The following is a 26,957-nucleotide window of genomic DNA, read 5'->3' on the forward strand; positions in this document are numbered from 1 at the left end:
AACAAACAAAACCACAAAAAAACCCACAACCCAACAAACCAAAATGCAGAGTGAACAGTAAGTCAATACTTCATTAATTCTAAAGCTTATGCCAGTTGTCTTGGAGGACCAGAAAAGCTCCAAAACTAGTGCACCTACAGAAGCCACACTTGTCTGGTAAAGATGCGGTTGGACCTGTACTTAATAAAGCTCACGAGATACAAAGGTTTTCAGCAAAGTTGGAACTTTTATACTGTATCTAGCCCATTACGCAGGTGTCTTAAATGTCTTTGTAGTGGCCTCTGAATTACTTTTGGGGCATCATGCTGCCTAGCCTTCCAGTTTGCTGGGGTTTCAGCACAGCAGTTTGCTGAACTCATATGTGAATGATTCTAGCAAGTGAACGCAAGCCCATTTGTGTTTAGCCAGCTGTCTTTTAGCTTTCCAGAATGCACTGTGAAGTTTTTGACTATAGAAGCTCAGAGTATTGTTTTAAATTTTCACAGGAAAGTTGATGTAGCTTACAGTGGAATACATCCTGAGGTTGTCCTGCCTTGGTCCACTACAAATTCAGAGTTCCACTTACTACAAGGCTTGCTGCAATTTTCTCTTTCACTCAGCCTTCTCTAGCATGGCCTCAGCTGAATGCTCACTTGCCTATTTTGGCAGTGACTTAGAGTTGCAGCATGAGTTGCTGTTCTTAATATTTTAATAGTACAGTACTGTTGATTTCACTACTTACCTAGGTTCGCCAGCACTCTGTTATGGTAGGTTTTGTGAAAATACCAAACCCAGAACTTCTGCCTACAGGCAAGTGTTATATATTGAATTTCTCCATTTTAGGAGCCTTACTTAAAGGCATTTAGGGTTACTATGATGCTTTCTTGTGCCTTTTACTCCATTGATTTCAATGGAGGCACATTGAAAACTTTGTAAATACACATAGAGACAAATGGACTCTAGTCCTAGAATTGGCTTGAATCTTCTAGGACTCTGGTCTGACAGAGTAGGAAGACAGGAGGCATGTTCTTACTATTTTCATTGCCCCACAGTTGATACAACAGAAATAGTGGTGTTGTGCTAAACTTGTGTAGCACCAAGTGATGTCAGTATTATCAGCTAGTATGAGCTTTTGGAGTGACTTCATCCCATGGCAAAAGCTGCAGCGCAAGATGGTGCAGTGCCTCACAGACTTTTCCCTCATTTCTTTTAACTCACCGACCCTGGTGTGCACAGTGAAGTGCTTTGCTCCAGCACTTTGCTGGGAAGACGGAGATCATGCCATCAGTCAGGGAAGGGGAGAAGAGAGTGGGGTTGGGCCAGGCCAGACCATGCATGGAGTCATAAAAAGTGAGTAAGACATACCACGAGGTCAGTACATCACAGTGTGTGTTGGGGGGAAGCTGGCAGGATGTAGATTTAGAGCTGCATACTTCTGAGGTAACGGCTTATCATTCATTACGTTCACAGACCACTTAATCCAAGAGTGCTTCTCTCTCCTTCTGTCCGTTGTTGACCCTGTCACTACAGATAATAAATGCTGTGCATGTGCTTGTACCCAGTTGCCTAGGAGCCCTGGAGTTGCATGGAAATGCTTAGGTCTTACTGCAGTATGAATAATATAGAAAGATCAAATCTAGTCCCATTATCGGAGTTATTCTGCCTGCTGAGTGGACGCTCTAGAGGACTGACATCGCTAGGGCCAGAAGCTACTGAGAAAGCAGTGAATGGTAAGGAGCTACTAGAGGTTTTGTCCATTTTTTAAAAGATGTTCTTGCTTACATCACAGCTACTATTATTGGGGCAATCCCCAGGGTTTTAGACATCAAAAATGACCAAGAATTTTGCCTTCTATACCTCCGTTGTGAACAAACCAGTCTTGCTACAGTGGTGGAAAGGCCCAAGTATTCCTAAGTGCTGGAGGCTGAGCTTACATGCAGAGTAAGTTGGTGGGCTTAGCACTGGTGACACATGGAGAAAATGCTGACTAGACCAACAATAGAAAGCACAGGATTTTTTTTTCCTGACGTGTGTAACATGATTCGCTTTGTATGCTGTAAACAGCTGTGGGACAAAACCTCTCCATTATACTGTGCCGTGCTGACCACTTTCTTCCTACGCATTTTTCTTCTTCTCATTCTCTTTTCCCAATATTTAATTTTTTTCTCCTCTTTGAGTTAGTCTCTATACCTACCACTCAGTATAATGAAAATGGTAAGAAGAGGTCAATCCAACTAGTTAATGTCATGCGTAATTTTGCGTAGATACCCTTTCCATAGGATTTGGGTCTCTTACGTGCTTGGGTATCACTCAGTCTTGCTGGTGTCCAGATTCCCCTGCTTCACTAACCTTGTCTGCTGTCCTAAGTCCAGTGTCACTTGATGTGTTTCCTGCCTCCTCCCTTGTGCACTCCTCTTCGGAGCAGTAAGGTGCCACTTCCATGCTGCTGTACATCATCAGTTTGCTTGTCCTCAATTGTTCTAAATCCATGCTGGTGAGAACTGCAGCTCCTACTTACAGTCCTGGAGGGTGTTGATTCAGTGGGGTAGGGCTTGAGCTTTTCTAAAAACAAGCTGGGTGGCAGTTGGAAACCAGCTGGGTGGCAATAGGCCAGGGGACAGCACCTGCTGTTCCCCACTCCCTTGTCAGTACGCTCCTGGGCTTGGCTCGAGCACACACCAAAACCTGCGGTCAAATAACAGGGGTGGCTGGAACAGCCACTCTCTGTTTCAGGGAAAACATCCCTCAGGGTTACACAGCTAACAACTGTTCCTTTTCCATCAAAGATGATGGAGGGTGTGGAAGGGGGGAAAAAAAAAAAAAAAAAAAACCAAAACCAAAACATAGCCCCAGAGTGTTACAGTCTGATCAGTGTCAGCTCACAGCTTGGCAGCCTGTCTCTCTCCAGGTGCCAGGTGTGTGCTTGATTCTGCTGTGGTGGAGAGGTTGCTTAGCTAGTGCTTCCAGGTGCCTCCTGACAGTTTATACAGCTTGAGTTCAGAATACAAAAGGTTCCTTGTAGGTTGGTTTTCCCCCACACCTGCTTTCTGAACTTTCTTCCATGCAGGTCTCGGAGGCAGGGAATCTATCCCTGCAACCTGTGGTGCTGCCCTTCTCCACCAGCTATTCAGTACAAAGTACACAGAAGAATGTAAGAACAGTAAGGGCCAAACTGGAGGTATATCTGTGTGGCTTTGAGACTTTGTTTTTTGCTTGCTTCTCAGAGAATAACAAGTAGTGATTCTAAGGAAACAGAATTCAAGCTGTTACTGGCACTCTTGATGCCCAAAGAAGTTTCTCTTCCATGGTGTTAGGAGCTGCCGTTGGCGCTGCTAGCGACCAGGTAACAGCAATACGCTGTGCATTTCCTAATCACAAAGTGATGGTCTGCCATGCCTGCTATGGGGGAGGACATGTGGCATCCTGTGGCTTAGAGCTTACTAGCAAGGGCCTGTAAGTTGCAACAAGAAGTTTTGATCGGTGTTCCTTGCCCTTCCAGTGCAGTGTTGTGTCACCTTAAGATTGGAGTCATTCTCTGAAGTGAACAAACCATTTAGGTTCCCTTCATATTGAGGCTGGCTGCTGGCTGTGCAGTAGGAGTAGGAGTGGACATCTTGATTCTCCTGATAAGCTTTCTGCCACTTAGCTCGCTTCTGTGTACGTCAAGCTTATAACTTCTGGGAGTCCCACAGGGTGAGACTTCACATACCCGACACCACACAGGGAGACGGGAAAGGGGGAAGAGCTCCTGCTGCTTCAGGTCATGTGGCAGCATGCAGGAGCTGCAGCTGGGAATGGTTTTATCTGGTGGGACTCCAGAGGGGTTGATGCCTCATCTGGAGGCCTTCCCCCATCCCTTTCCCATTGCTACAGCACAGAGTGGAGACATCTCATATGCTTAAGGACCCCTGTGGACACAGCTCCCTGGCAGATCACAGCTCAGGCTCACTACTGGTCCCTCACTCAGGTGTATGGAGAGGGAGTTTTCATCCAGACCACAATCTGGTAGTCCTTGAAGTTTAGTTGGTAGCCCCAAGTATGCCCCAAGGGGGGTATTCCTGTTTCAGTTAGTAGTTTCCAGATTCATAGTTGACTAGGCAATCTGCAAGACTGATGCACTGGAGAGTTGGAACCTCACAGTGGATGATGTGACTGAAAGGTTTGGCTTTTCACACTTGCCCAGAATGACTGAAGAGTAGGAGAATGGGAGAAGAGGGGGCAGGTGGCAGCCACAGCAGGGCTGGCAGGGGAAGTGACCGAGTGCTGCAAGAAGGAAAGTAAATGCTCTCATAAACAGAACCAGCTGTGCTGGAGTTTGCAAGGCCACTTATTTTCAAAGCAGCCTTCAGCTGACCCAAGTCTGCATTCATGAGAATCTTTGTGGCTGGTCAAAGTGCCATTAGTGTTTAGTATGAATAAATGTTTACAAGAATGTTCGTGCTAGAAGTGCTCTTTCAGCCATACTGAAAAGTTGTGGTTTTAATTATTCATACAATACATTAATCTGACACTCACAGGTGGCCCTGGATAACTAGCAGGCAAGAAAGCTGAATGGTGTGCTGCTGATTTATGCAGCATAGGCCATCAGTCAGAGACTGGAAACACCATCAGGTGACCATTCAAAGAAACAATGGAGCAAAATCTCTCCAATTTTAAATGTCTCCATTTCAACTCCAAACCTTTCATTTAATCTCTTTTTTCATATGTTCTACCCACCCCTACTCTTGTTTGCTAGTCATTAGAATTCCCTGTATAGCTCTTTTCTTCATCTAATGGAGACTTCTTGGATGAAAGTGTGTGTGGGGAGAAGAGGAGAAACAATGAAGAAAGAGAGTGGGAATATAGCTGTTTATGGTGGCAAAAGAGGTACATAATAAAGAGGTACATAATTAATTTTCTGGCTGCAGAGATTTTGTCTTACATAAAAGTTCCTGAGAGCTGAAGAATTCAGTTATTGTTTCATGGGAAGGCTTTTTTTTTCTCCCCCCCCCCCCCCACCCCATGTGGCAAATCATGGGACATTTTCTTCTTCCATTGTCCTAGGCTCTGGTCCAGAACACGCTTCAGTATGTGGTAGGGAAGTCAGTAGGGCTACTGACAGAATTAAGAAATCTCTGGGAACAAATTTCAGTCTTCCTGATGGGATCAGAGTTTAAAGGGACTTCGATGATGCTCGGATGAGACAGTAGGACTATTTCCAGTGTTTTCAGTAGACTTTGGATTATGCCGTTAAAGACAGTCCTTGCAATTTAGTTGGTAGCCCCAAGTGTGTCCCAAGGAGGTATTCCTGTGTTTCAGTCAGTAGTTTCCAGATTCATAGTTGACTAGGCAATAAGCAAGACTGTAATGCTTTCATAGTGCTTTCAGGGAAGACTGGTAATAAAATATATGTTGGTCATGGGGCTGACTGATCTGAGGTTTCAGAAATTTGGGAACTATTGATCTGCATCTAGTTTGAATTGTATGGCCTCAGGGAGCTGTACAAGTGAGGAAAAGACCCAAGCAGTGGAGACTGCTTCTTCACTTGCACTTTTCAGCCTTTCTTCATGCTTACGTTAACAGCAAGTTTTTTCTTACGTTTGATATCATCTAATAAATACCAGCTCCTTTGTTTATGAAGCTGTTAGTTAATGTTGTCACCTGAGTGTCTTCAAGTGATGTAACTAGGAGGCCCATTGACAAGATAGTATAGCAAGTCAATTAGATTCTGTTCATCTGTAGCATCTTTACACATCACTGCAGAAGGGAAGTTTCTGGTCTGCTGGTACGTTTTGATTCCAGTTCATTACGGGAACTAATTAGTTAAGGAACATAGTTAAAGAACTATGAGGTGCTGAAGTCTGACAAAGCTGAGTATCAAGAGTGCGTGTTTCAGTTACATCTGCAGTACTTGCGTCTAAAACAGTTGGATTTCAAACAAAAATGTATTTCCTCAAAATTAAACAACCCCATCCCAGAAAGTCAGTTGTCATGTAATAAAAGATTCCAAAATGAGGATTTTTCAGATAGTGTAATTGTCTGGTTCTTGATTAGGAATGACTGATTATGGTTGACAGGCTCTCCAGACTACATTGTACAGAAATGAGGTCTTCGGGTAGGCTCTGTGTCTTTCAAGCATTGCTTACAGCTTTTGCCTGTACCTCTCCAACCTATACCTTTCCAGATATGTACAGTCTACAGGTCTTAGTCTTTTCTGCTTATAATGGGTGAGTGATATTGATGAGAGTTTAAGGTTAGAAATGAGGAACGCTCTATTCTGTAATAAAACATTCAAATTATTTTTTGTTTAAAATTATTATTAACTCAGATTTTAAAGATACTTAAGCTTTGTAGTTTCATATAAGACTTAGATCTGTGTGGTCAGCTGGAAAGGAAGGTTGGGGGGAGCAGTCTGTACTGTAGTAGAAGAGACCAACTTCCGTATTTCACCATTTTGGAGGCTGATTCTGAGAGGTCGTGACTGCTTTCTCTTCCCATTATATTCTGTAATATAAAATGTGTTTTCAAGGAAATTGTGTCTTTGCAAAAGATGCAAAATGTGGCTAGTACAGCATGATGTAGTGTGGTATTTCAGATCAAAATCTGCGTCCGGAATTTGCTGCCTCCTTCTTGTGGCAGAAGAACTGCAAGCAGCAGCTGAACTCAGCTTGCAGTGACGTGCTTTCTTGTTTTACTCTTGTAACTTTTTAAAAGGAAGTAAAATTTGCTAAGGTTTAAAAACATCGTACAGCAAAACTGGATGGTCTTCCTTTGAAGGACGAAACTTGTTAGACGTTTCAATGCATTGCTAGGATAGTATATCAGTAGTCAATTGGTCCAACATTTGTATTTAAGGTTGCATGATTGAAGCGTGCCTGAAGGGAAATATAAAAATAAGATAGTGTCCTTCATTAACCTTAAACATCTGGAAATAGTTTGGGGTGGATGCTTAAGGCAAAACCAAAACTTTTCTCAAAACTGCAGGTGCACAAAGGTCTGCTAATCTGACCACCTCTGTCCTCCTTTCTGAGTGTTTACTGTCATCACTGAAAGCCCTTCTATGAATGGCTCTCAGATCACTTACAGGTAGGTTTAATGCGATAATCTTACTGAAGCAAGTATAGAGGAAATGCCTATAAGTCTCAACCTACCTCTTTTGCAGCTGGAAGAAGGAGAATACTTTGCTAAAATTGTAATAGACCTGGGTGAGGATGCTGGAGAATCCCTAGCAAAGGGTTACCTGGCACTGGGCCTGACATACAGTCTTCAAGCTACTGATGGTGAGTTATCCTCTTTGTCAACTACGTTGTATGGAAAGCTGTTCAAAGTCTTCAGTGCAAGCGATGGAAATTTATTAGAAACTCTGCTTTTAGTGCTGACTGGACATGAAAACCAATCGGATTGCAAGACAAATGGGAACTATTCACTTGCTCTTCTGTGGTAATAAAAGTGAAGTTTTTACGTAAAGGAAGAAATGCAAATCATTACTTAGGAGGTGATAATCTGACTGTAGATGGCAATGCTTGGTGTGCTTTACTTGGATATTTTAATACCTTTCTTTCACTTATTTACACAACAAAAAGTCAAACTTTCCATCTATTTTCATATTTTTGTCACCCACTCGTAAATCACATAAAGAAATACAATCCAAGAACTGGAGTCAGAAATGCCTGACTTCAGTTCCTGGCATGATACTGATTCCCCACAGAGATTCAACCTCTCTGTGATGTCGTTTCTTTCTTTGCTTAGAAGTAAACAAGATAAAAATATCTACCTCACTGGTACATGTGGATGTTGACTAGATACAGACCACTGAATGTAAGAAGTATTTTATTTTAATGCTGCTTTCTTGAGTTTTGAATGACTGGACAATGGGCTCCTGCAGATGTGGTGCTTGGTTGCCAGAAGGGCTTGAAGTCCCAGTGTTTGGGAGAGTTCTAGCTCTGACCTTCATCAAGCTCACAGGTGGGAACAGTCTTTGTTTCTTCTACAACTTCTAACATAGGTAGAAGGCCTTCTAACATAGTTTCTTTGAATAATGGCTGAGCTAGTGTGTTTCCTAATCAATTTGGCAGTCCTGCCCACATGCAAGCAATGGCTTTTCTGTCAGATGGGTCCCATAGAAATGAGCCAACTTCTTCCAGCAAATGAGCCTGAAACAAAGCTTAAATGACTGTATGGTATCATGGAAGTATGCTGGCCTTGCAAGTTACACCAGAATCTGCACGGCATGTGTATGAGGAACTGGCGTGTGCTTTTCAGTAGTGCAAGTTGGTGTATTTTTTCAGCCAGCCATATCTGATCAGGTGTTCTGAGAACTGCTTTCCAACATGGAGGCTAACAGGCACTGTAGCTCTCCAGTTCTCCATTTCTCTGCCTCAGAATAGTTCCCCCTAGAAAGTTCGTGTCAAGAAACATATGTCCTTTCTAGCCTCAACTTTCTCATACATATTTTTAAGTTCATTAAACATTGAGTTCTTAACAGCCTAGCTTTTTAGGGCATTTTGCCTAGATTTTGTTTAAACTGTCCCTAAAGCTACACAGGATCCTAGAGACTATTTTCAGAGATAGGTTTTCTGTGTTAGCCCATTACAATCTATTTGTTATCCACAGTATGGAAAGAAGGTGGTTTCTAAAGAATGGAGTTGTAGAGGCATGTGCTCTACTCTGGCTCTAAAAATACTTCAGTGCAGCAAAATGCGAGTTGGAAACTCTTCTGGAAGAGAAGTCTTTCCTGAGTTTTCAAGAGATTAGTTCAGATGTTGTAATAAGTGTCCTTTTTAATGTAAAAGAAACAGTCTTCACAACAACTGCCTTGGGATTTTTTCCAGATTAGCATCTGATTTATGTTGTGAAAGAGTGGAATATCTGCCCTCTCCTTATATCTCTAGCCTTTAAGTCAATAGGGCCAGTCACTCGGTTATTTGAGGGAAATCTGAAGAGTGTATTTCTGTCTTTCAGGTTATGTTTTAATAAAATGTATTAAGTCCTTCAAAAGCATACTTAGCATGATCATGAATATGGAACAGCATTCTACTAGAAAATGTCAAATTTGCACTAATAAGACATTTTTCATTAGCATTGTTAAAAAATAGCTTATCACAGTGAGGAAGCAAGAGTAGAACATGCTGAAAGGAAGATAGCAACTCCCCTATGTAATCTTGCCTCATACTGTCAATCTTGTGTATCATTGTGTTCATACCAGTTCATAGTGACATATGCAGACACACAGTCAAACATCTGTGTATATATATGATTTCCATAACTTTCCACTTGAGCTGACTTTCAGTGATTCAGCATTTTCAATGGTAGCTAAGTGTTTCAAAGACATTTGACCAATTGCTTTATAAAGCTTACAGCATTATATCAAGATGCCTTCCATCCAAGGTTAGGCTTTCTTATTTAACATATCCTTCAAGTAAATGTTTCTCCTCCTATGTGACAAAGGCACTGAGGAGTTGAATTAAAGCCTTTTCTTTGTGACCTGCAAAAAGCACTTGCTAAAAAGTGGAGTGAGAAGAGAGAATCCTACTGAATGGCAATTCAAAGAATTTGTGGGAGCATTTGATAAAATGTCACTTTACAACTATTAGATTTACTCCTGGATGAAATAAGACTTCCTGAAACTGATGTTGGGTAGTAGTATGTGTAGCTTCCTTGTTCTTAATGTCTAATTAGATGTTTCTTGAAATAAGTCTTATTGAAGTAGCTGAAGGATGTGTCCTCAGAGGAAGTCATTGCCACTTTTGCCTCACTCTTGGAAGCACTAATCTCTTGTTTGTACAGAATGTCCATCTATTGCTATGCTAAATTTTCTGCAGATCTGTTCCCAATGGGTCAATATCAACAGCAAACCTTTCTCTTCCTCTTGTAGTTCCAGTTTTGACATAAGCTGTATTGTCAACTTTGCCTCCCTTAGGTCTGGTGAAGAATCCATTGAAGACAGGGGAAGGTGAGATGAATTTAACAAAGGCTAAAGAGGAAAGACCAGGTTGAGAAGGCATTGTGAAATCCAAGTGCTCTTCTTATCTAACATCACCACCTCACATCTTGTGAAATCTTTGTAGATTTAACAGACCCTCACTCTTTCAGAGATGAGAGAGTGTGCTGTATCTCTGTTTTAATTTAGAATTTTGGTATAAGGCCACGGATCAGGGACTGAATTGGAAACTTTCTCTGTCGGTCCTTGTGGATTTTATAAATAATCAGTATACTGACAGCACTAATTAATGTTAAAAAAAAAAAAATTAGACATTGCTTATTAGTGAATAAACCCATAATTTTTGCTTCTGGAGATACCAGTCAACACATGCGATCTTTAATTATAATTCTGGGTGCTAAAACTGTACACATTGCCTTATTAGGTGTCTTAACACAAGGGAATGCTTTTTGAAACCCATTGATCTGTGCAAAAGGGTGCATGTGCATTGGTGTTTTAGTTTGGATCAGAAATGTATTTTTGAAGTCCATCTCTGTCATCCCCACTTCTTATGTTGTGATTCACATAATTGAACAGTTTTTTATAACACAAACTGAACTCTTTCCCATAAAACTAATGTGCTACATAAATAGAACCTGATTATGCTGCAGCTGCTAATGGGTGTTCTGTCTGTGGGACAAGACCAGAACTATACCCCTGTCCCCATGCTTGTAGTGTTGATGTTGATCCTCAGCATTAAGTGTTTCACTCCATGCATTCACACCTACTGTGCTGCACCTGCTTACTAACAGACAACTTGCCCTCCTCTGTTTTCAAATGTGACTTTAGAGCTTTGTATTTAGGTACCAAAATGTTGCTGGAGATCCTGTTGACTTTTTGTAAGGCTTAAGCTCCTTTAAAAACCCAGAGTGCTTTAGAAAATAAATCTTGGGCTCTATAAGGTGGCATTTGCAAAAGTACTGTGTCTTACAGGAATAACTGCTGAAGTTTCAGAAACTTAAACTCCCCTGTGCTCTCTGCCTTACTGTGGTCAGACTGCTTTGCAGGTTATTTTAATCTAAGTACTAAGTTATACTGCTGTTTTAGTTGGTAGAACTGCAGCAGCCATGCTTGCAGTGGGTAAAGTTGGGTAGAAGCTGAAGAATTCCTTAGTGCTGTCAACCCTGGAGAATGGAGCACAACTTTTAGAAGTTTAGTCAGACCCACCTAATTCTGTCTCCTTGGTGCAAGCTTTTCTTTGTCTGAAGTGAGAGCTTTTCAGTGATACAAGTGGGTTGCAGTGACAACGACTTCTTTGAACGATTCCGGGGGCAGGGCATTCACAACATCTTTGGGCAACCTGTTCCAGTATCTTGCCACCCTCGTAGTAAAGAATTTCTTCCTTATATCTAATCTAAATCTTCCCTCTCTTAGTTTAAAGCCATTACCCCTTGTCCTATCGCTACAGGCCCTCGTAAAAAAACCTCTCTCCATCTTTCTTACAAGTCCCCTTTAAGTATTGAAAGGCTGCAATAAGGTCTCCCTGGAGCCTTCTCTTCTTCAGGCTGAACAACCCCAACTCTCTCAGCGTTTCTCCATAGGAGAGGTGTTCCATCATTTTTGTGGCCCTTCTCTGGAGCTGCTCTGACAGGTCCACGTATGTCTTGTACTGGGGGCCTCAGAGCTGAACCCAGTACTCCAGGTGGGGTGTCATGAGAGCAGAGCAGAGGGGGAAAAATCACCTCCCTTGACCTGCTGGCCAAGCTTCTTTTTATGCAGCCCTCCCAAAATCACTTTTCATTGCTTTTTTTCTAATTCATCTCCTTTAGCTGTAAAGATCCTGTAAATGGCATGGTTAATTTACAGCATCAGTCCTCAGCATTGTCAAACACAAATTTCAATGTGGTTATCCAAGTCAGACACAAATCTAGAGATGGACAACCAGATTTCCAACTTAGTTGTAGCTGGAGATGCAGTTCATACTGTGGGAGGTGGGACTCACATGCTATTTCCCAGTAGTACAGAGGCAAAGCTGCCTAGTTGTAATCACTTCAGTTCCATAACATATTTTGTGTTCTTTCTGACTACAAGCTGAATACCAGTCAAATGTCTTACCAGGTGGAACCTAAAAGTTCTCCTAGCTTTTCCATTTGATATTTATTTTTGGGGGGCAAATAGTAAAACTTCTTTTGTCTTCCTCATTGTGGAAGAACTGCTCTGTAACTTACATAAGGAATTTTGTAGTTTCCATGAGAAACAGAATCTGACATATTTTTCTGGATGAATGTTTTATAGCTATGATCAAATCCTTTCCAATGTCTCCTCAAGCATCTTTTTGTTTACATCAATCTTGATTCTTTTAATTTTTTTTCCTAAATTTTCCTCCTCTGTTATCTTTTTCCAGTATTTGGCAGTGGACCTGAATACTCAATTTAGGACTATTGAGAGTGAAGTATTTCCAGCTACTTCTAATAAATGCTGCATTTTTCATGAAAGTCCATGTCTTCAAATTTATTCTTTAAACTGCAAATTTTTTGTTCGGTTTTTACTACTTAAAGTAGATTTTGTGGCATAAGCAATTTTTGATCTCTTTGATTTGGGAAATCCTGAAGATTGCTGTTCCTCCCAAGTGAGCCTGGTGTTTTGAAGAACTGTTGGAAGATGTAGGAATAAAAAAGGTCTGATCACTATAACTACTTTAGCAAAATAAATTACTTTCAAGGTTTCACTCACTAGCATGTTGCAGAATCCAAAGAAACTGATTACCCTTGTATGCCTTGTAGAAGAACACAATTCTTTGCTCTTAATAACTTTTAAGAATACTTTAATTTTATCTGGTTTTGTTGCTTAAGTATATACTACTTACTAACTTTCTATTCTGGAGCTTACACTGACTTGATGCATGAAGTCAAATATATTCATAGGTGGATGTTTGCTGATGGATTAACTACTCATCACTTCTTTGTGCTGTTGATGAGTAGCTCTCAAATTCAGGATAGGCAGAACAAGAAACAACTGTTATGCAAAATCTGAAAACTAAGAACCAGAACAAGACAGCCAATGTACTTCTGAAAATTATCACTAGCTTTCTAGATATTTTGGATCTGAGAAAGTCATGCTTCTCTAAGCTCTTCCTCCGTTCCCCTTGCTCTTGATGATGATGATATCTTGTGATACCCTGGCATAACAAGAACTTGATTCTCCTCCTTTTATGGTTTTGGCTAGGAATTAATTCACACATTGAGAAGTGAGCGTAGTGGGCAGGATCCTTTAGTCAAGCAGTTAGAGGCACCAAGGAGGGCATTAGTGGCTAATGCCCTACCTGAAGTAGCCTAAAGGTCTGTTGTGGTCTCAAGGGAGGTGGTGTGTTGTCAAGCGTTTTGTCATAGAGCTGTAAATTTGGCTCCTGTTGTTCCCTGTTCAACCTGCAACGCACTCCTACGTGAAGATGGTGGTGGAGACTGTTTGTATCTGAGTCAGAATATGCTGCTACTTACTGCTTTTAGCATCTACACCAACCTGGCAGAGGGCCTGTAATGCTCTTAGTATCTAGTTAGCGTATGTCCCTTTCTCTTCTCAGACCCCTTCAGTGGCATATGTAAGTAAAAAATGCTTCTGCGTTTCAGGCAAGGGAGCTGGAAGAGTCTTTAATAAAAATGAAATTGGGAATTCAAGCTAAAATACTGGTTTTGTGCTGTTGTTTAAAAACAAAATGGCATGTTTTCCAGCCATGAACACATGCACCACCAGCTTTCCACAGTTTTTATGCTTCCAGTTTGAAATACTCTGTGCATGTGTAACTATTTATTTAATCTGCATCATTGAATTCAACTCTTACATGGCATTGTATCTTGTCCTACAGCTACACTGAAGGGCACTCAGGATGAATTAAACAAGAAAGCACTGCAGACTTTGGAGAGGTGAGTAGGAATCTTGCGGATACTTGCATTGTGTATTTTTTTGGATGAATTCAGAATAATTGTTGGTTTTAATGTTTTTTGGTTTTTTGGGTTTTTTTGGTTTTTTTTTTTTTTTTTCCCCTTCTGCATAAAGCTTCCTTGCCTGAAAGGTTGAAAACAGTTCAGTAGATTTCAGCAATAGTCTGTCAAAACCATTCCTGTGATGGCTAAATGCAGTGATTATTTGGTTGGATATCCAAGTAAGAGTACCTGTTCTGCCACTAAATAGAAATAACCTTAGCCCCAAATTAGCTGCAGTGAGATCTACAGTGCTGGGAGATGCAGCTTCCTTAGATGATGCCAGCAGGCAAATGTGGAAAGCTAGTTTTGTCTCCATTCCTGTGTGAAGCAGGCTTAGACTCTTCTTTCCCTCAAGGTGGGGAAGTATCTTCACCACTAGGGTGTAGGCTGCTATGAGGTGACCTGGCATCAATGCACTTTACCGGGGAGGGGATGATTGCTGTCCTAATGAGTGTTTACATGAGCTGTGAATTAAACTCCTCTGCAACTATGGTTACCTCAAATAAAACTGCTTGGGTTAAAAATCTTTTTTGTCAGTTCTGTTGTGGTAGAGGGGTGAGGTGTGAGCTTCCTGACCCTGTTACGACTAAGTTTCACCACCCAAAATACACTAGGTGGTGTTTGGCCAGTTAACATTGTAAACATAACATTGTAAACATTGATGCCTACAGACTACGGATGGCAACTGAATGAAAGCTTATATGGTCTCAGTCTTGGACTGAAGTATCTAATTCTGGGTTTGCTGTGATCATAAATACATTACAAAAGTGAAGAAAATTTGAGATCTCCGGTATCTCAAAGTATAGCTGTAGCAGGTTCAACATGTTACTGGATCTTAGCTGTTTTTCTGATGCTGAGCAAGGAGGCCAGCATGTTCGTCTTGCGCTGGTTTTGCAGTGGTTGCAAGAGCATGTAGTAACCTGGATATTTACCTTATGGAGATCTGAAAGATAAAATTTTAAAAAGCCATTTATTTGGTCACTTTTTAGATCAGGAGTATACTTTAAGTCACACTGGTTCCTGGACTCTAATGTAATACTTTCACCACAGCCCAATTTTGATGTAATTGTGCTGCTGCAATGCTTTTAAACGCCATTTATTTTTATCCTTTGACCTTTCCCACTGGCTGTGGCTTGTTTTCATGGTATCTTAACTCTAGCTAGGAAGCAGACAGCCTTCTAGCCAAACATTAGGTACTCAAACTTCAGCCAACAGGGATGTTGTGATAGTGAGCTGGTTATTAGTGTCTTCCTAAATGCCTCAGTTTGGTTTCTTTCTTTTTTTTTCTTTTTTCCGTCCTCTTCCTTGTTTTTTCACCTGTTTTTGAAGTACATGTATGATCTCTCAGGCCATGGTTTGGCCTGTAGCCATCTTTAAGTGGCCTTTTCAGCTGGAAGTTTGGATCAAATATTATTCTAATACCTTTTGAGGAAACTGAACAGTAAAGTAACAACCCTTTGTTTCTTTCCAAAAGCACAGTTAATCTCTTCTCCCATACACCCATGTGAACTTTCCCCTGTTATTTATTGTTGGAGAGGCTACTGAAGGTTTCACAGGAACTGCTTGCTAAGGACACTGCTCACTCTGCTCCAACAGCTTAGGGCAAAGCTGGGTTCTGTCTTGTGGAGTCTTGTTGTTGTTTGGTTTTGGGGTTTGGTTTTGTTTTTGTTGTTGGGGGTTTTTAGGTTGTGGAGGGGTTTTTTTCTGTTTTTTGTTTTTTTTAAAGTGGTGGGAGAAATTAGTGACTTGCCTGTACTAATTGCACCTTGCTGTCTTTGGCAGTGCTTCAGAATCCTTGAGTGCTACCTTGACTTGCAGAGTTACAGGACACATTCAGTGCATATTAAATTAATTAGTTCTAGAGCCATTAGTTACAAAAGTCAACTCCAACAGCTTCTTGCTTACAGGCCAAGATGGCATTTGAGAGGTAGCTGTCATTAAAATGGTGTGTGGTTTGTTTCCTGAAGTAATTATTTGATTTTTGTTTGTTTGTTTATTTGTTTGCTTATTATTTGCGAATGAATAGTTTTGGCAGGGTTTTTAACCACCAGCCTTGTCAGCCTGTCATTTCTGCCTCATAAGGATGTTAGTCGTGCTCGCTTTGTGCAGGGCGATGCAGGTGCAGGCTTCCCTGGAACACAGCCCAGAAAGAGGTCAGGAATGTCGGTTGGCTATGAGGGACCTTCCTCTTCCCCATCTCTCCCATGTGAAATTACTTCCCTGTGCCACAGAGCTAGGAGTGAGCTCTGTGGGTCAGCAAGGGGATAATCCACTGGTCCTGGGGCTAGGCTGCCAGTGTGGCATGAGCCAGTGCCCCACATTGCTCCTAGGTCAGGTCCCCAAAACACTACCTTCATGTTGCCTTGGTTAAGGGCTTCTGCACAGGCTAGCAAGCCCAGACTGCGGTTTCATGCTTACCATACTCTGAGAGGAACAGTTCTGCCCTGCTTGTCCATCCCTGTTCCCTGCCTGGCACAAGCCTGTGTGAAGGGCCTCCACATCTGGTTCTGAAGACGCTGCAGCCTTCACTAGCCAAGGGATCACTGCAGTGCACACTGTTGCCTGCTGTGGACTCGAAGGTAATATCTAAGAGGTCCAAGCTTGAGAAGTAAGGGCCTTGGTTTTGGTCCAGGCTCAGCGCCTGCCATCAAATCCTCCCTCAGTGTCTTCCCTTTCCAAATTAGGAGTCTACTGTCAACGCTTAGACTACAAGCTGCAGGGTGGAGGATGTTTTGTGTGTTTGAGAACCAGCTCACGTCACGCGCTCCTGATCTTTAGTCCTCTACGTGCTCATAGTCACAATAGTAGCAGAAACAATTATTACTTTTTCAGTGCTAACCTAACCCTCTCCTATTGTTTGAAAAGTGGCAATATAGGAACAAGTTGGACAACTATCTCCCTCACCTAAATTACTTAAAACAATGCTTTAATGGGTTTGTCGTGAGTTTAAGAGCTTCTTTCTGCATATCAGTTATCCAAGTTCCGAAACATTAAGTGGCATTTAATGAAGGAGCATGTACGTTGTATAACATCCTGGCAGTTGTTTTTCTCATACTTGTTCCTGTGAGCCTGGCTTAGCCAGGCCAGCATTGATGTGCTTTTTGTCTAGTTTTGGTGTGCTCCCCCATTACTGGACTAGTTTTCTGTAGGAGAGGACTGAGGTTTCTTCTGTTCTTGTGTGTGACTCATGGCGAGGGAGTTCTGCAAAGTATAATCTAACTGTCACTTTTCTTTTTGTATTTTGTGGTTGTCCTTAAAGAGCACGTGACTTGGCCCCGGAAGATCACCAAATCATCCTCTACCTATCACTGCAGCTGGCTCTTGTCAGACAGGTATGTGCAATATTTGGCGACCACTGAGTCATGAGAGGGTGGGAGAAGGACAGTCCAACTGGACAAGACCCAGAGTTGTTAAACAGGGGCCCTTCCTTCCTACGTTGTAATCGATAACAATCAATCAGAATATGTTTGTGTAAGATATTTTTTATTATTTTTTTTTAAATAGTAATTCTGTAGCACATGAAACGACCTTCCCTGGGCACACATTCAGCTCTAACTCATGAGCAGTGCTGTTCTCAGTTGGAGCAACTTTGTCCGGGTGGGGCGAGCGAGGTGTGTTTATTCCTGTTCCCTGGGTATCATGCTGTGTCCTGCTGCAGGCCACTCCAAAGGCTCTCTCGTTACTGCCCGGTTCTGTATCGCGCCAGATTGCACGCTCTCTGCGCTGGGGATTGGTTTATTCCTTACTTGGGCACATTCGGCGTTAGGCTTTGACGGGTGCTGGAGCTCTGCAGCGAGTGGGATTAGTTGGCATTTGAATGCTGCTGCAGGTGTTACCTCATAAAAATTAAGCTGATCAGAAAAATACACTGCACTGCCTTTCAGAAAAACCATTTGGGCTGTGCTTTATTTTTCTGTCCCTTCTTTTTATAATTGGGATGTGTTTTATTTCTCTGTCCCTTCTGTTTAAAAGCCACAGTCTTTATTGGAACAGCCCCTATTTTTTAAATGCTTCTCTAGCTAGATTTGAAATTTCATCATCATAGTTTCCTTCTTTGGTAGGCTTTCTGCTTGCTGCAGTTTTCTCTCCTTAGTCTACACTACAGAGTCAAACAGTTGGATCCTTCTTACTTTCCTGAGCTAATTAGGGGAGCTGTGTGTTCATTAGGTTAAACTAATTGTTCCAAGAGAGCACACTCTTGATAATGTCACTTTTGTAACCCTTTCATAATGAGAGCAGTGTGTTGTGAGGAAGCCTGCAATAAGAAAGGATAATTAAAATGGCTTATTTAACTTTCTCGTCTGCCTACTGGCTGCTTTATGATGCAGTTTGCTCAGGGTCTTTCATTAAAAAATATCCAGCTACCCTCCTTTCTCTCACAGCTTTTGCCTCTTAGGGAGAGGTTGTCTGATCTGCTGCCTCTTCTGCTTCTTGGCATAAGTAAAAGCATTACAGCTTTTCAGCTGCTGTCCTTAAAAAGAAAATCAAGATTTTTGTGGTTGTTGGATCTTTGTTGTTTTCACTATTATTTGTCCACTGCATTTTAACTCATTATCCTTTCTTTTTCTCCAGTTGTAGCCTGTCTTTACAGTGTCGTTTCGTATGTCTCACTTCATCATTTCCCTTCCCTCCTGTTCTTTCCATTCAGTCGCGTGTCCTCATGTCCACTTTCCTTTCTCATGTCCACTTTTGTCCTCTTTTCTCTGCCTCACCTGTGTATTTTCATCCTTGATGTTCTGCCAGTCACCCCTGCTACCATAGATGTGTGATCTAAGTGTGTTATGTAGTGTCAGCCTGACCCCTGCAATGCCGCTCCTGCTCTTCTCCATCTAGTGAGATATAAATCTTTAATGCATGCTTGGAGAGAGAGGAGATACCTGAGACATCTTTATTTTTAGACTGCTGTAAAATATCCTACTCTTCTTTTGCCAGTTTGCTTAATGATAAACATTTCGTAATGCATTTTTAATATCCTTAATTATTTAACGTATCTAATACATTCTCTTTCTGATTAACTGAAAGATAAATGATACCTTTTTTTGATAGATTGCATTAACTATTAAATGTCACAGTTAGGGCTTTCATCAGGCTACAGTACCAACAAATCAGGCCATTCCTACACAGTAGGTTATAATATAATACCTGAATGTTATTCTCAGCAAATAGGCCTTTTTGTTTCCATAGGCAAGGTAAATAAATGAGGTAACCTTACCCAAGACTGAAAAATCTAGGTATCAGCTTCCATAGATAAGAGCGCGTTTTCATGGAACAAAGCAAGAGAGGCAGCTGACCGGTAGAGTGCCAAGCAAAGTTGGAGCAATTCATCTTCCTTGGAAGACTCTGTAAAATATTTCCAATAGCACTTGCCTCTGTCAGCACTGGGCAAGGGAGAGGGGAAATGGCAAAGCGTAAGATTCCCTTTGACACGCGATGAGGACATGACAAGAAGAGGAATGGTTGTAAAAGGTTTTCGCAGAGTTGGCAGTTGAAAACCACCAGCAACCAAAATGAAAGATGATGATAATGTGCTTCGTGCTTGTGTTTGTGTGTGTGTCTCTGTGTCTTAAAGACCATCGGAGTCACTGGGAGGACTCCGGTGACTCCTGGAGGGTCTAGGTCAGCCCCACAGTCTTTTAGGGGGGATTTTACAGCAAAATACAGAGTAGAATGCCCTCTTCTGTAAGGAGGGTCTCAGTCTGGTTTTCTCCCAAATCTGAAGCGCCACGAGGCCAAGGTCAGTATTTGTTGTGGTGGTTATCTCCACCTGCAGCGCCTGGCTGGCAGCCGGCCGAGCCCATTGACAAATGAGACTTGTAACTCCCAACCCCCGGCAGCTGGTTCGGCTGCTTCTCCTGTTTCTGTGGTAACAGCATTTGGATCAGCAAAAACAAGGTAGAATGAACATTTTAAAGCTCACTGATTTTAATGCCTTGCCTTGTTTTTTAGCAGGCCAGTTTCTATGGAAATGACTCCAGAGAGTCAGCACTCCTGTTAATTTTAAGTGCTGGTTCCCTTCTCATTTTGGGTCAGGTGTTGTTTTTGACCTTGAATGCCATGTAAATCAGTATCGGATACATAAAAAACAACATATGGGGGTTTTGTTCCATTTTAATACTTGATTTGATTTGACCTTTCTTTGCATGAAAGTAGGAAGGGAAAGACAGCCAGGGGTCAGCAGCTGAGAATTAGAGGTGTCACTTATCGATTTCATCTGTGGGCTGCCAGCAGACCTGAAGTTTCAAGTGGCAATATCCAAAAAACACCTACTGCCTTCCAGAGTGTCTGTATGTAAAAATAAGACAAACATCGGTTAAGACACCAGAGAAGATATTTCAGCTGTTTTCTCTACAGTTTTTATTCTGGTTTCAAGAAGGCGAGACTGCCGTCTTGTCTTTGCCCCAGGAGGGGAGCTCTCTGTGTTAGTAGGGTATCGAGAGGTGCTTCTTTCGGCGACTGCTGGATGTGGGTAGTTCTGCTCTGTGTTTCTCCCAGACCAGCTAGTGCCTCCTCTGCTGAACAGCAACATGCTGCTTTTCTGTCTAGGCCCTGGCCTAGATTTTTCTGGTGATCAAAAACAGCTTGTAGTAAGAATTAAGTAATAACTTAACTTACAGATATGTCTGCGCCTCCTTTCCTAAGTTCTGGTGGACTGTAGCAAGTCTGTTTTCAATGGAAGCTCTTGCAGTCAATAAAGCTTTCTCCTTTCTATAATCCCTGTGCTATAAAAAGAGATGGAGAGGATAGTTTTAATGGTTAATTAAGTATAACTCACAACTGATGTGAAATTGTAAGGCCTGAAAACTCCTCTTATGAGATCCTGTTTCATTTACCATTCTAAATATGCAAGTACATTCTACTGTTGGGAATTATTTTTAACACTCATACTGTTTTCCTTTTTATACCTATAATTGTAACATCTCAGCATGGTTTTTAAGGAAGCATATAGCATTATCGAAGTAAATCCTATTGCATAAGAGTCAGCCTAAACAATCCATATTGTGGCATTATTTTGGTAGTGCTGCAAGATGCTATTTCTGGCTTACTGCAGTATCTTTGCTTCCTAATCAGTGTGATCTGAATATACCTGTGTGCCGTGCAGAACACGTGTGGTATATTTATTAACAGAAAGATGAATCAGGGAAGGGTAGCATCTTCTAATTGCAGGCCCCAGTCAGGCTTGCAGTCCAGCTGAAATAAGATAACTTTAAAGCGCAGCACTTGTAGGGAATTTAAACTGGCAGCCTACCTCTGATACGGCCCTGAAGTTTCAGGGTGCCATCTGGGCTGCCAGCTTCCATCTTTCTCATATTACATAGTTACTTAAATAAATAAGCTGTGGCATCTGTCAATAGATCGATGATATCTGCTTTTCAACAGAAGTTTGTGTTGACTGCTGCCAAATATCTTGCTCTTATTGTTCTAGAAATTTAGTTTGTATTTTGTTGCACCTGGTCTGTTGCAGGTTATTGTTTTGTATAATGCTTCCCATAAAGGAGTAGAGTCTCTTCATATTATTAAAGGGTATTTTTTCTTACCTGTGTGTTGTCCACTGTTTCTAATTATGCAGCAGTACCGTGTAGGCTACTAATGGTGTTACAGCACTAAGGAATCTTTTTGGGCTCAAGTTAAACAATCAGGTGTCGGGGAAGCATGATTAACTTTCAGAAACAGTCATTGTCTGTGACTCTGATGCTGCTAGAGGGAAGCACTGAAATGAGATGTAACCATTGCAAGCCCTGTGCTACAGAACAGGGGAAAATTATTTTAGATTACGGCTATTTCAACAGCATGTGACTGCCTGTTCAGCAGGCACAGGTTTGCAGGAGCGACCATAACTGACTTTTGTGCTGCTTTATTTTGTGTATGTTGCAACAGAGTCAGAGCGCTTCTTTGATAGCTGGCCTCTCTTAGGGGTATGAACTTGCAGTCGTGTGATCGTCAGACATTTGCACGTATGAAGCAAAGTCTCAGTGACTTAGTTTGCACATTCATGTGCAAGTAAGGTCACGAATCCTTACGGTTTTGAAGTCCCTCAGTAATGATGCTAGTTGTGAGTATTATTCTTTGTCTGATTCATACTAGTAAATTAGGATCATCTTCCCAAGACTTTGAATAGAATCATAGAATAGTTTGGAGAGGACCTCTGGAGATCACCCAGTTCAATCCCTGCTCAAAGCAGGGTCAGCTGGAACAGGTTGCTCAAAGCCCCCTCCAGTTTGGTTTACAGATTTTCTTTTTCTTCTAATGAACTTGTTTTTCCCCAAACTTAGAATTTCTTTATGACTACTTGTGCTGGTCTGAGACAGAGGAATAGAAAAAATCAGAGGTGTCTTTAGTCCTGAGTGCTAGAAGAGTCTTGATAGCAGCTTTGTTTTAGCAAGTCAAAAGTATATACCTCTGGTATACATACTGGAATTTGAACTTCATGGACAGGCAGATCTGGGCCCACCACAGTCTCGTGCCTGTTGTCCCGGTTCCAAGTTGTCTTGTCATTGCTAGTGTTTTTACATTGTAAGAAAATATGTCCTAGTAAGCTTCTGAGGGAACATTGGTGATTTAAGCCAATGTGTTTACCTTTGCAGTAAGCTATAATAACACATGTGGTTAAAGTAGCTCCACTGACAAGCAGTAATTCATGAAAGCTGAGCACTCGGTCATATATCCCAACCTGAATCTAAGCCAGGACGTTCAGCATTTTTGAAGCTGTGGGCCAGATGCCAGTTTGGGGTTATGTCTGTGGAGCAGTTGCACTGATCTCCAGACTTGCATGAAGTCACCAGTAGTAGAGTAGTTAAGTACTTTGGCTTGCATATGCACAGTAAGAGTGAAATGTCACTTGGACATTAGGATGAAGTTCTCCCATAAACAGAGTATGTACCACGCTCCCGGAAGTATACCTGGGATGTAGATAATCGGCAACCTCTGTTGTAACTGCAGGCAGTGTAATTGTTGCTTTCCTTAGTTATGTGCTACCTGTTTTCTGGAGTGATCTGTGGAGGCAGTGGGAATTTGACACTGATGGTATGCCAAGGCAGGAGAATGTCTGCAGAGCTTTGCTAGGTGGGGAGTTCTCGAGGTAGGAAAGGAGGAGCTACGTTCTCCATCCCTTAAGGGAAGGAGAGGGAAGGTATATATGAGGAAAAGGAATTCATACATTTTTCTGTTTTGTCTTCTGCAGGCTTCCAGGGCCAAACACAGATCTGGAATAATTTAAGTAATGGTCATTTCAGACACTAGAGAATGTTAAAGAAAATCCTCCATATAAAACTCGTTGGTAGCCAAAGGAAAGAAAATCTGCTAAGAAGTTCCCTTTTGAACAGGTAGCCTAAAATAGGGTATTGGATCACAAGGAGCGTGTGATATACTTGCATTCATTGTAGATGTTAAGTTTTCTGCCAAGTGAGATTTGATTCTAGTGACGTGCTACTGCTGTGAGTGTCAGGAGTGCTCTTTACATCACTGCTTGCAAAGATATTTCTTCTTCTGACAGCATATTGAATCTTGACTCTTCTACCCTTGAACATTCAAACTTAATTTTTATGTTCTTGATCCAAATTATGCAAGGCCTTGTACAGCCATCACAAGAGACAAAATGCATCCGAGATGTGTAATGCTGTCCCCCAGGTGAAGAGCCAGCCACCCATCCTAGACAATGGAGTTGAGAATTGGGTCTCTGTAGTGGATCTGTTTACAGCACAGAAGCACCATGCCAAAGTAAGAGGGGGCTGATTGGATCAGGTCTGCCGCTCCTGTTCATAAGCAGTGATTTAGTAATGCTGCAGACTCTTTTCTCTAGAACGTGTGGGTTTTTTTGCAAGCAGTGCAGTCTGTTAATTTTGCCAAACTATTCACATAGTAGAAGTCTTTCTTAGAGGTGCCTAAGTAGGATTTCTTCAGAATTTCTAATGACTGTATTTGTTCTTACCTTTGGGATATAATGTAGGACTGAAGGAGGAATGTGTTCTCTTTTTATTTCTACCCCATCTCCTCCCAGATTTCTGATGCAATAGAACATCTTCAAGAAGCCCTGCAACTGTGCAAAGATGACATGAATTCACTTCACCTACTGGCCCTCCTCTTTTCAGCTCAGAAGCACTATCAGCATGCACTGGATGTTATCAACATGGCTGTTGTTGAATACCCGGAAAGCTTTAGGTAAGAGTTCTTGCACGATGCGGTACATCCAGTCGGGAATGATCTGCTCATTAGCTCTGTTGTTCTCAGTTATACACAAGGAGCCTGTTAAATCAGGTGTGCTGCTGGTGTGTCACTCTCCTCCCAGGTGTACCGTGAAGCTAAAACATGTCAGGCTCAGGGTATTCTTTTGATTTTTTTGTCTTCATGGTCTTTCTGTTTTTAAAACTTGTGCTTGTTTGCTTTTCCAGTATTTGTCTTTCTGCATTGTGCTGGTGGTGTCTTCTCCCATACACCTCCCTGTACGTTTTCATATGTCACTTTACAGGTGGAGAAAGGAGTGTGAGACAACTATGATGATGTCTGTCTGTATCACAAATAATTTTATATTTGGTAAACTTCCTGGTTACAGACAAACAAATTCTTCACGTATTGACCATTCTTTTGATGCTCATGCAGCACAATTTGCTGCAATAGCACAGCAGGGGAAAAAGATCAGTTGAAAATTACAAGCTGTAATAATGTACAGCTGAAAGGATGGTTTGGCTGCCTAAGAGCAGGTTTGAACCAGCACAGACTTCTTGGAGCCAGAGTTTTCCACTGTCCTCTGACTCAGTCCTTCATCCATCTGAGGGAGATAAATTGAATTCCTTGCGATTTACTGTCATGACCTTTCAAAACAATGAATTTGTCTGTTCTGTGCAAAAATTAAAGCTACTGTAATACTTTCTGGTGATTGCATACTAAGTTTCTCAGCCAAACTGCAGAAAATCCTGTTGCATTGCTGGAAGACCAACTTCCATTCAGAATTGCCTGTATTTAACTGGTGTTTTGAAGCCATGCAGTGTTGTCTTTAGACAGCCTGATTTCTCAGTGGAGAGAGTGAGTGGCCTCCACAGGTGTGGAGGTGTCCAGCAGCTGAGTGGGACGTTGTCTAAACCAGAGCAAAGGAAGGTCACAAGTGAGATTGAGGCTATCTAAATGTGAGCTTGAATGCTTTAGGATCTTTCAGAAGTATTGTGCTGTATCAGCATATAATGCTTCTCATTGTAGGCTGCATGTTGCCATTTAAAATATCTCTGCTGCCTGTGTTTTTGAGATTACTTACTCTGTGTATGTGAGGAGCTAAGGCTGTCAGTGCATATCTTTGAGAATGAAGTGAAAATTAGTAATGGAAAAGCTCTTAAAATGATGCCAGCATCTCTTCAGAGTGTGAACATGGGTATGATTGAAACAAGAAATACTCCAGTGGCTGCTAAATTGTGTTTTGCGATTTGAAAGTAATAAGCATAGTAAAAAACCCTCATGTTGTGCAGCCAAAGGTCACATTATACAGTCAAAGGTCAGATGTTCATTGAGGACTACAAACACTCAAAGGTAGATAAGAGAGAGGTGGAAGAGGAAGAAGAAACTGGTTGTTTATGTAAGGAACAGAATATTTGCCATGTCAGGTCAACCAACTGGTCCATGAAGTCCTGGATCTTTCCTCCAGCACTCACTGATAATTTATGTTTCAGGGGAGGACAAAACAAAGAAGGAAAGTATCTTGGAGGGCTGCTGGGTGTGTTCCTTCATGCTGTCTGGTGATCTGATTTCCCCAAAGCAGGAAAGAATATTATCTGCTATGCTCTTATCGGTGCCCGTCTTCATTGGTGTGGAAAGACCTTGCAAGGAGTAGCAGAATAGGTTGTTTCTGGTAGAAACAGTTAATATTGGTAGTGAAAGCCACAAGTTCATGCTTACTCCTAGACACATACTTGCTAGAATGTGTGCTCTTGCGAGATCCCCCATTTTGCTCCCTGCATGCACGGTGGTAGGTAACACGGTTGGCAGTGAGACTCATTCAGAGGTACAGAGGGATGCAGGAGTAGGGGCCGGCTGCTTGCATCTGCTGCCATGACTAGCCTGTCTCAGTGTGGGTCTTTCTCTAAACCAGCCAGCAAATAACTGATAAGTGAGGGAATGGAGAAAGAGGAAAAAAAAAAAAAATTAAAAAAAGCATATCTGAAGAAAAAAGAACAGGAATCCAATGAGGGGGAAAGCAAAAAGAGTAACAGAATACACCTATAGTTGGTACCAAATCTGAGACTGTTCCAGGCTTTCTAGAGGTCTAAAGTACAGTTTATGCTGGGAGGGCTTTACTGCTTTGTAAAACCTCTTTGAAGGGAGAAAGACGTGATGCTATTGTGTATCTCCAGTTGTTATTGCCTTACAGAGAAATTGTAGTAAATTTTACTACTGCATGGAATGACTACAGGATACTTCATGTAAATATTATAGGCAAGTTCAACTGTGTGACTTTAAAGCTGTATTTAAAAGCGGTTGATTATTTTTCCCAATTCACATTGATATGAACCAGGCAACTGTGTAATGTGGTGCCTGGGGGCTCCCTTCCTAATGACAACTCTTTTTGGAAGCATAGTTTGATGGCATGTATCAAGAAAAGAAGATGAAAGCTGCATTAAGGGACCTTAGGGCTCTGTAGATGGCAAAAAATGTAAGCATTACCTGGATGTATATCCTAAACAAAAGAAAGAATAATACATAAAAAATTAAGGTCTTAGCTGGACCAAACTACAGACATCTCATACTGTTTTATTGGTCTCTGACTGTATGTAATTGATGAGTTTGTTCCTGCTTTTTTATTTTCATATAAAGTTCTTTCATTATATATTTTAAAGAAGGAATCATTCAGGATGTCACATACTGGGTTAGTGGTTGAAGCAATTGGAAAAAATATACTGCATTGCTCAGCTAACATACAACATCCTTTGGCATGAGCCCCATAATAGTGACCCAAATGTGTCTAGAAGTGCCCCTTGTTGGAGTGTTTAAACCTAAACATGTACTTCACGTTTCAGTGGTTGGTATGGTGCATAGGGAGGAGGGATACAAAAGCTAGACACTGAATATAGTGAGAGATGAACTGCAATATTTTGGATTGAGCTGTTGGAGAAGAATATTGA

The 26,957-nt window shown here is 41.6% G+C and overlaps 1 protein-coding gene across 1 annotated transcript in view; it reads left to right on the forward strand.

Moving 5' to 3' along the window:
- Positions 1 to 26,957, forward strand: part of TTC7A (tetratricopeptide repeat domain 7A) — a gene marked incomplete at its 5' end in the record, with an annotated part of 175,886 nt that overhangs the window by 61,705 nt on the left and 87,224 nt on the right. Inside the window, 4 exons of the mRNA XM_082307008.1 lie at positions 7,121 to 7,238; positions 13,740 to 13,797; positions 17,117 to 17,189; positions 23,852 to 24,012. Of these exons, the coding sequence (XP_082163134.1) occupies positions 7,121 to 7,238; positions 13,740 to 13,797; positions 17,117 to 17,189; positions 23,852 to 24,012 (410 nt within the window). The remainder of the gene's footprint in view (positions 1 to 7,120; positions 7,239 to 13,739; positions 13,798 to 17,116; positions 17,190 to 23,851; positions 24,013 to 26,957) is intronic.

This window comes from Platalea leucorodia (assembly GCF_965183815.1).
Source record: "Platalea leucorodia genome assembly, chromosome: 3".
Classification (NCBI taxonomy): domain Eukaryota; kingdom Metazoa; phylum Chordata; class Aves; order Pelecaniformes; family Threskiornithidae; genus Platalea; species Platalea leucorodia.